The sequence below is a fragment of the Lagopus muta genome, chromosome 6 (assembly GCF_023343835.1).
Source record: "Lagopus muta isolate bLagMut1 chromosome 6, bLagMut1 primary, whole genome shotgun sequence".
Classification (NCBI taxonomy): domain Eukaryota; kingdom Metazoa; phylum Chordata; class Aves; order Galliformes; family Phasianidae; genus Lagopus; species Lagopus muta.
The window spans coordinates 49737614-49749676 of record NC_064438.1 but is presented as its reverse complement, the minus strand read 5'-3'; the positions used below and the strand labels follow the sequence as shown (position 1 = coordinate 49749676).

General features: G+C 42.5%; 1 protein-coding gene across 10 annotated transcripts in view; it reads right to left on the bottom strand.

Moving 5' to 3' along the window:
* Window positions 1-3831: 3831 nt before the first annotated feature.
* Window positions 3832-12063, bottom strand: part of TRAF3 (TNF receptor associated factor 3) — a 69499-nt gene continuing 61267 nt past the window's right edge. For all 10 annotated transcript variants that reach the window (XM_048947901.1, XM_048947902.1, XM_048947899.1 and 7 more), the window contains one exon: window positions 3832-11462. In XM_048947901.1, coding sequence (XP_048803858.1) covers window positions 10891-11462 — 572 coding nt within the window. In that variant the 3' untranslated portion in view covers window positions 3832-10890. The remainder of the gene's footprint in view (window positions 11463-12063) is intronic.

Below are 12063 nucleotides of genomic sequence, written 5' to 3'. Positions count from 1 at the left end.
CTCCATCCTGTGCTGCTGCTGAGCCAGAGGAATGGGCAGCGCAATAGGGGGCTGAGTGAGAGCAAGCTTTGGGTCAGGCAAAGGCACAGAGAGAAACAAAGATGAAAGGAAGCAGAAATTGATCTTCAGAAATGAGAGCTATTGACCCAGCCTGGAGATTAGCAGGTTTACTCCTTGCTGTTAGCCAGCGTGCTTTCTTATACAGGCTCTGACTACCTGGAGAAGGACTTTTTAGAAGGGTATGTGGCAGGACAAGGGGTAATAGCTTTAAACTAAAAGGGAGTGGATTTAGATTAGATATTATAAAGAAATTATTTACTACAAGAGTAGTGAGGGCCTGGCACAGGCTGCCCAGAGAAGGTGTGGGTGCCCCATCCCTGGAGGTGCCCAAGGCCAAGTTGGATGGGGCCCTGAGCAGCCTGAGCTGCTGGCTGGTGCCAGAGGCACCATTTCCTTTAGCCATTCAACACTATGCCTCTGAATTTCCCTGCTGTACAAACACATCCCTTCTCACTGCAAGTCGCAGTCTGTAGCAGAAATAAGCAACACGAGGTGCTTCTCCTGCCATGACAGTCCTCAGCCCTGGAACTTCCTGGCTGAGAAGGAGCTCAGTGCTGTGCTTGACGGCTGTGAGTAATAACCCCCAAGGTAGGTGATGTGCTCCGAACTCGCCACAGCCCTCTAAATGTCACTGTCACACAGAGCAGAGCTCAGCGCTGTTCTTCCACTCCCTGTGAGGAGCTGCACGCTACAGTAAGGTGTCCCCTCACCCTCTGTGCTCTGGGCTGAGCAAACCAAAGGACTTCAGCAACTTTTCGCACACCTTGCTCTCCATCCCAGATCCTTCCCCATCTTCAAAACCTTCATTTTCAACACTCTCATGACTTTAAATCATTTAAGTCATTATCTTGCGGCACCCAAACCTGCACCCAGTGCTCAGGAGGAGACTGGAGCCTTTCCAAAGAGGAAGTGGAGCCTTGTGCTGCAGCAAGAAGGCTGGAGGAGCACTGGCTCTTTCCAAAGTCACTGGTGAAGAGCAGCACTGAGCTTGGGTGACGGTGAAGCAGCCATTTTGGCTCAAGGAGGAAGGACAAGATGCCAATAGCCACTTGAAGCTGCACTTGCTGACCTTAGAGTCACAAGAAGGAGATCAAGGGCTCCCTGCATGTGGGCAAGGGATGATTATAGAACTATAGAATTATTTGTGGATTTGGGATCTGAGCACCCCAGCCTGTTTTTCCACTCCTGAGCCAAAGCCCTGCTGGACACATTAACTAACCCCTGAACTCAGATAAGATTTCTTTATAGACCCTGAGGACTGGCAGCGCTTACCAGCCTCCACCTTCTGTCCTAAGATGCCTGCTAAGGTGGCAATAACTGGGGACCAGCTCAAGCATCACCTGTGTTCCCACTGGGTGATGTCACAAGGCACTTTACAAGGTATCTCATCAGCCTCCCTCAGACAGATGCCATGTTTTCATCAGTTGGGGCTGATCTAAATAACTGCTGCAGGAGCTGCTGTGTTGGCACAAAGCAGCAGCTGAGTGCCACAGCAATGTCTGCAAACAACTCGTGCCTCTAATCAACACAGCCATGCTGTCAAAACACAAGTTTTTACCAGCTGTAACTACCACCAGTCATGGCCAAACATCTCTTAATCCAATTCACAGTTCCTATGGAAAAAGCCATTCCTGTGAAGTTTCACCCACATTTGCCATAGGATCTCAGCTCTCCCACTGTCTTCCAGTTTGGGCCATGGGCCATTTGCCGTTTTCAGGAGCCCTCGGGACACACAAGAGCAGTAACCATGCTCTATCATCACTACTGATAGATGTGGCTCTGGTGGCCACCTCAAAGAGCTTTATGAACATGCCTTCCCCCGGTGCCATGCGAGCTTACGGTTTGCCTGACCTATAGTATTTCTACACCGTGGTCTCTCCTGGGGTGTTTTCCATGCCCAGCTTCTGGAAGATTAATAGCCACAACACAAGTGCTTTGTTGGTTTGCTTACTGAGCCACCACAGGTCTCTGGTTCTGGTAGTTCTGCCAGCTTCCCAAAGGAGCACACATTCATTGAGTGAGGCGAGAGAGGAGAGCCGGGGCAGCGCCTGTTTAGGTGTGGTGCAGCAGAGATAAAACCAGGCACTGTGAGACAGTGACAGCCCTCAGGGTTTAAGCCAGCAGGGCAGGAAACAGTGACACACCTGACTCATGGAATGAGTGCACTGGGGAAGGAAGGGGAAATCACCTCTTTCACCACTTCTTTTGCTCACCAGCTATTTCCTCCTTCCTCAAACAGTTCCAGGACTTCATCACACTGAAGCAGGCTGTCCTGGTGAGCAGGGGAGTTTTCAAAACCACCTGTAAGGGCAGGAAGCCAGAAGTTTCAAAAACATTTATCTTCACCAGTCAGTAAGCAAACCCAAGGCCTGAAATGCCAGAAAGCATTAAAAAGAAATTAAAAACTTCCCCTGCAATTCTTGCAGAGGATGACCCCAGCACCCGCTTAGCTCTGGCCAATGTGCACGTCTGCACAGCACCCTCTGGAGACCAGACCAAGAGCTCTCTGCCCTGCTGTCACCTGCTGTTCAGCTCTCCAGAGCTGGCACGCTGCTGCTGTCACTGAGGTAATGCACTGCCTTCCTGAGGAAATCATGCCATAAAGCTGGAAGGTGCCTTCTGTTACCTGTCAGCAGGCAAATGCATCTATAAAACCTCCTTCTTGCCAGGCACAGAGTAATGGATCACTGCAATTATGATCCATGGCTGGGAGAGGAGCAGGGATGCTAGGAGAGAATCAGTGTTTGCCTTCGAGTTTAAAGCAGTTTTCTGCTTCTCCACCTGTCCTGTAAGGGGATCAGCACCGAGTGCGAGCAGCACCAAAGAAAGAACTGGGATGAGCTCTGGGGATAGTGAAGACTGTTCTTCCTCAAGAGGGCTCTGCTTGAAGGTAACCCACATTTACATCAGTAATGCTCATAGAAAAGACAAGACGCTCTGTGCACTGCTCCTGTGAAGCTGTCTTCACAGCGCCGAGCGTGGAATGTGCTGGAAATGGCACAGCTTTGGCCCCTCCCAAACCCCATGGAATGATACAGACTGCACTGCGATACATCACTTCTCACACGTGCACACAGCCCTGAAATACATTTCCGAGCAGAGGAAAGAAAGATGCACAAACGACACTGGAGAATAACAACAACAACAATCTCCACTTTAGACATCGAAACCGCAGCACCTCTCCTTTAGCTGCCTCTTTGGAAAAAGCAGTGAAACAAGTGCATGAAAAAGCATTTCAATTATTTCTACTCTGCTTACCTGAGCACTCTCGATGGTGACAGCAGGATGAACACCATTGCCTGGCTTGTTCTAACCAAGTTACTGCATGCAAAGTAGGGCTCTGATAACATTTATAGCAGATTTCCTCAGAAGAGGAAGAAATGTGTCGTGATAAAGGCCTGTCAGGTGTAAAGCACTGAACAGCCGTGCTGTCTGTGGGAACACAGAAGTGATGCATCCTTACCCTGTTTGCAAGGCAGCAGCAATCATTCAAATTCAACACACTAGGGTTTTTTTTAAAAATGATTTCCTACTTAGATTTATTTTTCCTTTAGTAACACAGTTTAGCATTTCAGAGTTTTGCATTCTATACTCTTACACACTGTCCTTGTTTATTAGCATTTGAACACAAAAAGACATAGCAAGACCTCCAAACACAAATAAATACAAAAACACAATATACAGTAAACTGAAATACAACATATAATAATGCTATTGGGAAATTAAGACATGTTGCTAATTCTCTTTTTTTGTTGTTGTAGTTTATTATTATTATTATTATTATTATTATTATTATTTTAACAACATGGTTATTGCTGAGCAATAAATTATACATTTTAAAATTGTTTTTCCCCCCTAAATGAAAAGGACAAGAATCACTGGTTACCAGATCACTTGCACTGTATCCTTACAGCTATTGATAGTTAAGACAGGCAGAATATACACAATCAAATGAGGTTGGCCTTCTTTGGTCTTTGTTTTTGATCATAAAACTGAACACAAGTGTACCGTTCACTGAAGAGTATGAGATTAAAGAAATGGTTACACAAGTCTTAAACACGATAATTTGTACATTATTCTTGATCACTGATGTCTTTCCCATAGATATTTCTTACAGAATTTCTTGGAAACAAATGTCAGCTTTAGTTTTCCCAATTATTACGTTGTTCCACGCATCTTAAAGGTTATCCTCCTTGTCTAAGAGATATGGACCCAATTTCAGCCCATCACCTCACAATGGGGTGTTTTTCACAGCTCTATAGTCACCACTAAATCATTGGAGTTTTACAGCTTGTAGAAAAAATCCGGAACTTCCCCGTTTTGTTTTTTTTTTTTCCTATAAAACTGAAAAAATACATCAACCAAACATCGGCTATAAGAGAACCAAAAGGTAGGTGGATCACATGGCGCATCAGCGACAATGGAAGCTGGTACCTTCCCATTCCACAAGTACAGATTATACAACTCTCTGCCAGTGACGCAGGTCATAGTTGGAAGATGTGTCCTTTCAGACGTGAGCTATTTTCAAATCCAAAGCTCAGAACACTATGCAAGAAAATGACCCTTACGAATGATAATGCTGGTTTATCTCAGTAACCCTTAGACAGAGTCAAATTTTATCACTACGCCTCACACTGCCAGCAATGGAGCGTGTGAACACCGGCATCGCTAAGAAGTTAAAAAGTCCTTGCAGAACTGGCAACCAAATTAAAAGCTTAGTTCCAAAGGACCAAAAACACAAACACCACACAGAGACAACAAACCCTGAATGGGTAGGTTAGTAAGCCACAGAGTTGGGATCCAGATATGAATGTCACATCAAGTCTGGGGTGTTCGGATCCAGGATTTTGGTTCAGGTGCTCCTCTGTGAAATTTAGAACTCGTTTGAACCCTAAGGAACTAATCCTAACTTGGAGAGAAAAAAAAATAACACAAATAAACACAGCCTAATATCTACACTGAGATCGTGAAATGGAAGACAGAAGCTGCAGTCTTGCCCATAAATTAGAAGGGAAATAGGAATAGTCAGATCCTTTACGTCTCGTGTATCTCTACTCTTCTAAATCTCAAGAAGATGTCCCTGAATTGGCATTCCACAGTTTTCCACAACCTTCATTATCTGGTGCTTCTCAGAAAGGCCTGGATTAAGAGGCAGGAAAGAACAAGTAAGCCCTCTGGATTTCAGTTTAAAGAAAAGGAGAGAAAACAAACCTCAAGAAAGAAATGGTCAGCCACACTACAGGCTAGCAGAACCAAGATTAATCCACTGCAAAATGGTATCATTCACCCTCCTGTTGAGAAGAGAATCAAGAGACTTTGTTGGTATTTTTGAACAAAGAGAGCAGGATACACATTTGCTGCAATTATTCACACCAGCACGTTGTGCTGGCCTTCCACTCCACAGGCTGGGCAAAGCACAGCCATGTTGGTAGCAACACAAAGGCTGCCATCCATGTACAACCCCAAATCACGACAGCTTGTATTCTAGCCCTTACTGTCTTGATGTGGGCCTTTAAGGTATGTCAACTCGTTTTCAGTTCCTTTAAAAGGCAAATGTATTAAGAGTAGAGCCTAGTGATTGGAAGATGACACTACAGAACTGGATCCTTTCCCTTAGCCTCAGCTCCAGGAGATTCCTTACGCAACTCTGGGCAAATCACTTCATGTCTCAGCCTCAATTTCCTTTTTCCAGAAGAGGAATAGTACTTGCTACAAGAAAACGTTTGCAGATACAGAGCGCTTACTGCCCTGTACACAGCACAAAAAGCTACTCTCAGACTGAATTCCAAAATTGATCTTTTTTTTTGCAGTAGCTATGATTTCTAGGTCAATCAGAACATAGAGGCATTGACTGAATGGGATAGGAATTCTAAGAAGGGGTCCAGCTGTTTTCTATTTTTTTATTTTTTTTAAAAAGAGTGAATTTGCCTTTAACAAGCTGCCCATCCTTATGTTTGTTTCAAATGCACAAATCTCCTAAGTAGCTGAGTGCAAGGAAGGACATGTCATAAGTGACATTCCAAGGTCTCCAGAAAGGCTACACAATTTGCTCATTTTCCCAGTCAGTAAGTGGCTTGTTTGCTATACACAAGACTTCAGACATGAACGATGGGAATCCAAAGTTCTCCCTTAGCCCAGATCCTCCTCCAGCAGGAGCAAGTTATATTTGCACCACTTGATCAGGTAGAACTTGAGGGGAAAGGGTTTTGTTTCATCACTTCTACATTAAAAACAAAAAGACTTTGCATATATGTGTGCAAGCATGTCTGTTTGCATATGTATGTACCTACAAACTAATGAGTACTTTAAAGAGCAAAGACTATGAGATCAGGTATGCAACCCAAGAATTTTTCCCTCTCACCTATTTGTATATTTGCATAGTTAAATCATAACAAGGCATCAATACTGCAGTAACGCTTCTCACTCTTCTGTGGTTCAGGCAGTTTTTCTTATCACTCCCTAAACGCTTCTCTAAACAGCACCAGTGTTTTGAAAACAGAACAAAAATAACAGAAACCTTGCATTGTTGGTGAAATGCCTGACCCACGGGATGGAATACAGATACAAATAGGTGGTACCTTTTATACTCCAACTCAATGAGTCAAAATTGTGGCAAGCTGAGAAACACGAGCAATACAATCACAACCTGACACTCATGGGTTCAACACTTAAACCGCAGCTAACAAAAATCGCTACTATCTCTGCATTTGAGAAATTCACCAGGCACAAAAACAGGCATGTATCTTCAACTTTTCTAAGCGGGTTAATCCATTGGAAAAGGTAATAAACCATATTTCATACTTATTAGAATGCGAGCGTGTTACCCACAACATTTTTTTATCCATCAAAATTATGCCACCCTTCCTATCTTCCTATTGCACATTCTCTCTGTGAAGAACATTTACAGTACGAGGCTGAAATCAACACTGCATATCGTTGTCAGCAGTTGAAGGTGTATCATGTAGACAGTAACTGAAACAAGACCCCTTTAATTAGATCAGAGGAGTAACGCAGACATTGTCAATCATAATAATCACAGTTGGCCTTAAAACTGGAATAGTTTCATCCTGTTTAGAATTCGAGACTTTCTAAGTAACAGATGCACACTCGCTGTGCTGAATGGCGCACAAAAAGGGCAACATCCAGATTCTCACACACTGGCATCTCCCTTCAGAAAGCTGGAAATGAAAGAGGCTTGTACATCACTTGGAGTGTCATCATTAAGAAAGAATACCAGCTAGAGACTTCAGTTGTGCGCTGCTAAGATCTACTAAGCGGAGGGAAAAGAAGACTGTTGAAGAAATGCTGTTTGCAGTAGTACAAATACTTTGGAACCCCTTGTGACAGTGGCATACCGCATGGGTTAGCCAGGGACTCCAGGGAACATCTGGGGGCAGAGCATTTCTCCATTAATTATTGAGAATAGACTGACCCTGAAAACCTCGGATATCTGGGTCAGAAATACGAATTTTTTAAAAAACCATAAAGGGCATCTAAACGATGGAAGAAAAATCGAAATAATTTTAAGTGTTGAGTAAAGCACCAGGTATCTTTTCTTTTCAATTTAGAGAATATACAGTGGCCTTGTTATCACAAAATGCTACATACTCCTTGCTGGAAAGTAGAGGAAACAGATTTCTATGTACAAAGTAAGAACTCTGCAGAGACAGCCTGTGAGTTCTGCGGAAAGAGGAGTGTTACAGTCAAGGCTTCAGGTATCCCACAGCAGGCGGTGTGTACGTTTGTGTAGCGAGATCCCGGATTTCACAGTACGCAGGGTTGTCAAACTGGAAATTCTCTGGCAGCTTCACGTAGTTTTAAAAAGTGCAGTAGGCCTCCATTTTATTAACTGTGGTAAAAAGCATATATGCAAAAATATTTTTATATCGATAGCACATTACTGCATTATAAAAGCTGCCCAAGTGAAGCTGAAGATTCTGGCAGCTGGTGCTTTTGGCACTTGGGAGATGTGGAAAGCAGCATAGAGATCTGTGAAATAACAACAGTGACTGATGTTTCTGCTACAGTGATCGGCATTAAGATAGTTAGCAGTGTTCATATTTAAACTTCTCTCTGAAGTTTCTGAGTCAGTATCCCGCTAAGAGGAGACATTCAGATCTCTTAAAGCTACTAGTTTGGGCTGTGTGCACACTCAGGAAGACTTCCCTATTAGCATACACTTTTCAAAGTCCTCTTTCAGTCACAAAGGCTGGAAACTCTTTTTTCCTCCTCTTTCGGAGCCTGGATTTAAAAGCGCAATTCTGTCACAGGAGTTGGAAACTGTAGTCACAAATCTGCAGAATATGCTGGGCCCTGCTTATACTAGAAATCTCCTCCAAGTCCCAGATCGAAACAGGATATAAACTGTTTTGAGATGGCCAAACGTTTTCATTTAAGTTTGCAAGACATGCATTAGCAATGGGAGGAGAGTCCTTTGGACATTTCCACTTGGGAATCCTGTTTTCAGTAAAATTCTGTGATGCACAAACACAAAAGCTCAGCTGCCTACATTCACAATTATTAAAATGACACGAATCGAGCGAACCTTCGCCCTAAAGCATAAGTGATGGGTTTGCTTATGCAGCCTGCATAAAACTGCAAGTGCCATTGAATTATATCTAGAGATATAGATGCAGGTATATCTATAGATATTTATCTCTTGTGCAGAACGTCCTCCTTGTGTGCTAGAAATTAAATGCTAGCATGTGCCTCCATATTTTAGCTTGCACCTGTTGACAGCTGTGTACCATAGAGGGAATACAGTACCTGGACAATGGAAGGCAAGAAAAGGAAGACAAGTTGCTACTGACGATCGTGATGGTCAGCAGCAGGCAGTATTCTAGCAGGTGCCTGGAAAACCCATGAAGACCACTTAGCATGCACTGTATATTCATAAATACTTCTTGCAGGCACTGTGTGTGAAGGCACAGCCAAAAAAGACAACAGCAAAGACAAGCTGAAATACAAAGGCATGAACTCAACTGCACCTTAGACAAAAAAATTGTGACTATGCCTCAAAAAAGCAGAAAGCTGATACAACCTGACATTATAAAGACTAAGATGCACCATCTTCTTTCGAGCCCACACAGGCTTACCACAGCAGTGCAAGCCTGCTCTACTTAAGCAGTTCCTGGATTTTGAAAAGCACCACAGTCAGGCTATGTCACTAGACTTGCTTGTCACAGACTATTAAATAGAAGCAGATGAACACAGCAGGTTGCAATCAGCATGTTTCAGTGCTAGCAAATGCTTTCCACTAAAGTTCAGGCTGTTAGAATAAAGAAGGCCGTGCATTCCCTGTTAGAAAAGCTGTCATGAGCACATACATTCACAGCCCCACAGAGTTCCCCGGATGAGTCTGTTTAAAGTGATGCCACCTTACGACCGCAGGCATTAGAGGAAAAATGTCGCCCTCCTTCATGCTGGCCATGGAGACTGCCTAGTCCAAGCTCCATAGGAGCACTGAGCATAACGTTTTGGCACCTGTGTAAAGCGGATTCTGCCACGGCCAAGCCACAGAAGCTCCCAAAGCCAAAGGAATGGGTTTTGGCTTGTATTTGGAACACCACGAGGTGCCCTAAGGGCTTTGAAGTCAAGGCTAAACATTATGCCTGAAGTCCAATTAAACTACTATTTCAGATATCAGAATTAATCTGAATAAAAAGCTATGGTTTATAAGCAGCACAGCACATCTAAGGCACATGTATGCATGCAAGCCACCATCACTGTATTAAGACATGGCTGATCTGTCCTTAAGAAGCAATGGCTGCTAGTACGGAACAAACATATAGGCTTTTTCAGCACTAATCCTCCTCCCCAATACTGAAAATACTATATACTGCTGACAGCATAATTTGCAACATATATAGCTTGATTGGAAAGCATGGGGCAGAACTTTAAAAACTGTACAGGATTCCGTTTAGAACTCCAAAGTTCAACAAATGCCCTATTTTAGGGTGAAAACAATTATAAATCTGATAATGATGCACAGCATCCATGAGTGATTTTTCCTTAATTTTGAAATAGTGTCATTAATTACGACATATATTGTAGGTTTACATTTCTAAAGAGAAATAACAGAATTGAATAGTTTTTTTTCCTATCACAAGTGATAACCAGTGTTTGATTTCTTCTATTTTTCTTCCAAGAAATATCAGTCTATCAACAGTTTTAAAATAAAATGTTTTCTGTAACAATAGAACTTTAAATAAAAATATGATTTTGATTCAGATACTTTTGAGAAGACATGGATACTTTTCCAAGATCTTCTTACAAAGTAATTATTAAAACAGAGACCAGATGAGGCCTTAAAAAGACAATATACTATATTTCAGACAAGATTGCACCTCAGTTTTTTCAAATAATATAATCGCAACATTACTTCATTTCTTCTTTTAACATGCTGACAATTTCCAGCTAGCCCACATGTGAATGTATTTTTGTATTCTAGCTTAAAGAAATAAAAGTCAGTAATTTATTCAGCACATACTGTATATGTCTTTTCACCTCCAATGGACTAGATCATTAATAAGTTAAAAACAAAACAAAACAAAACAGAAATCCTCTCTGACCGTAATCATTATCCTCATGAGGGATAAGTGATTCTTCAGAGTTTTAAGTGTTGCTAGTTCTATTAAAAAATACACCATGGTATGATTTCTTAATGTGTTGCTACTTTCTCATTTGGACCCTATGCAGTTATGCCTTCAAACTCTTCCATCTGTTCCACAAGGTGGTTCTGTGAGCTTTAGGACCTCTGATTGAAGACAAACTGATATAAAACCCCCAAATGGAGTTGTCTTCTGTTTAATCTGCCTCCCCGACCATATGTCAGGGGTCTGGTAGATCCGACGTATCCACTATGACTTTAATAAAAATAGTATCATCTTTAATATACGTTCCATTCTCTAGAACAGTTTGAGCCACAAAGACTGGGCAGCCAGACGCAATGTTCATTTCTCCAGTTGGCTTCTTGAAACTGCTACTGTTTGGATCTGGCTTGAAAGCATCTCCTAAGTGGCGCCGAGACGGACCCTGATCCATTAGCATGAGAGTCACTTTCTGTTTAAATGGCCAAGGAAGCAACGCATCATATTCTCCACGCATTATGACAAAAAACAGCGACAAGTGCGTCCCCTTGCCCATGCCATCTCCATTAAGGTAAACTCTGGCACACATCTTGTAGCCAAAGTATCCAGTGTAAAAGGGTTGGCTGTACAAGGACAGAGTCTTCCCCATGACTGCCTCTTGCTTCCGACGTTTATAATCTCGAATCTTCCAAATTAACACTCCATTGTAACTAGCAGTTTCTAAAACTTGGAATCGGAGGTCCATGTCAGCCAGCCGAATGTCGTGAACACTCAGCATCTGGTCGTGCCTGCTGAGCTGTGTCTCTAGCATGCCTGTTAGAAAATGGAGAGGATGAGGGGTAAGAAAACGGGCTTTTCTCTAAAGACTTTAAAAATTGATCATCAATACTGTTAGTTTATACACAAACATCTTCTCCAAAAACCAAACCACACATGGTCACCTTTGAAACAACTTCCACTGCCAATAGTTTGCCAGCTAGAAACTAGGTTAATTAGGATTGTTACATGTGTGGGTGTTAATAATGCATTCAGTATGAGTAAACTATTCAAATCATCTAAAATTTTGTCTGGCCAGTGAGCAAGAGGCTTCTGTATTTTGAGAACATACTTGGTAGCATAATCTGTAGCTTATTAGCCTTGGAAGGACTCACAGTTCTGAAATTCAAAGGGAATTTCACCCACCAATTACTCCAAATATTCTTCTCACACTCTGCTTGTCTGAGAAGTGTAGTAGTTACCTTGGCTAAAGCACACGATAACAGAATGGAAAATTCAAGCTTAGCTCTGCTTTATATGGTCACTTACTTGGGAGGAAGGCTGTCCCTTTTCCCCAGCATGAGAAGTAATGTGTTACTCTTTGCACACTGACAAAATTGATCAACATGCAATACTGAGAGGCAGGTTTGTTTTATAC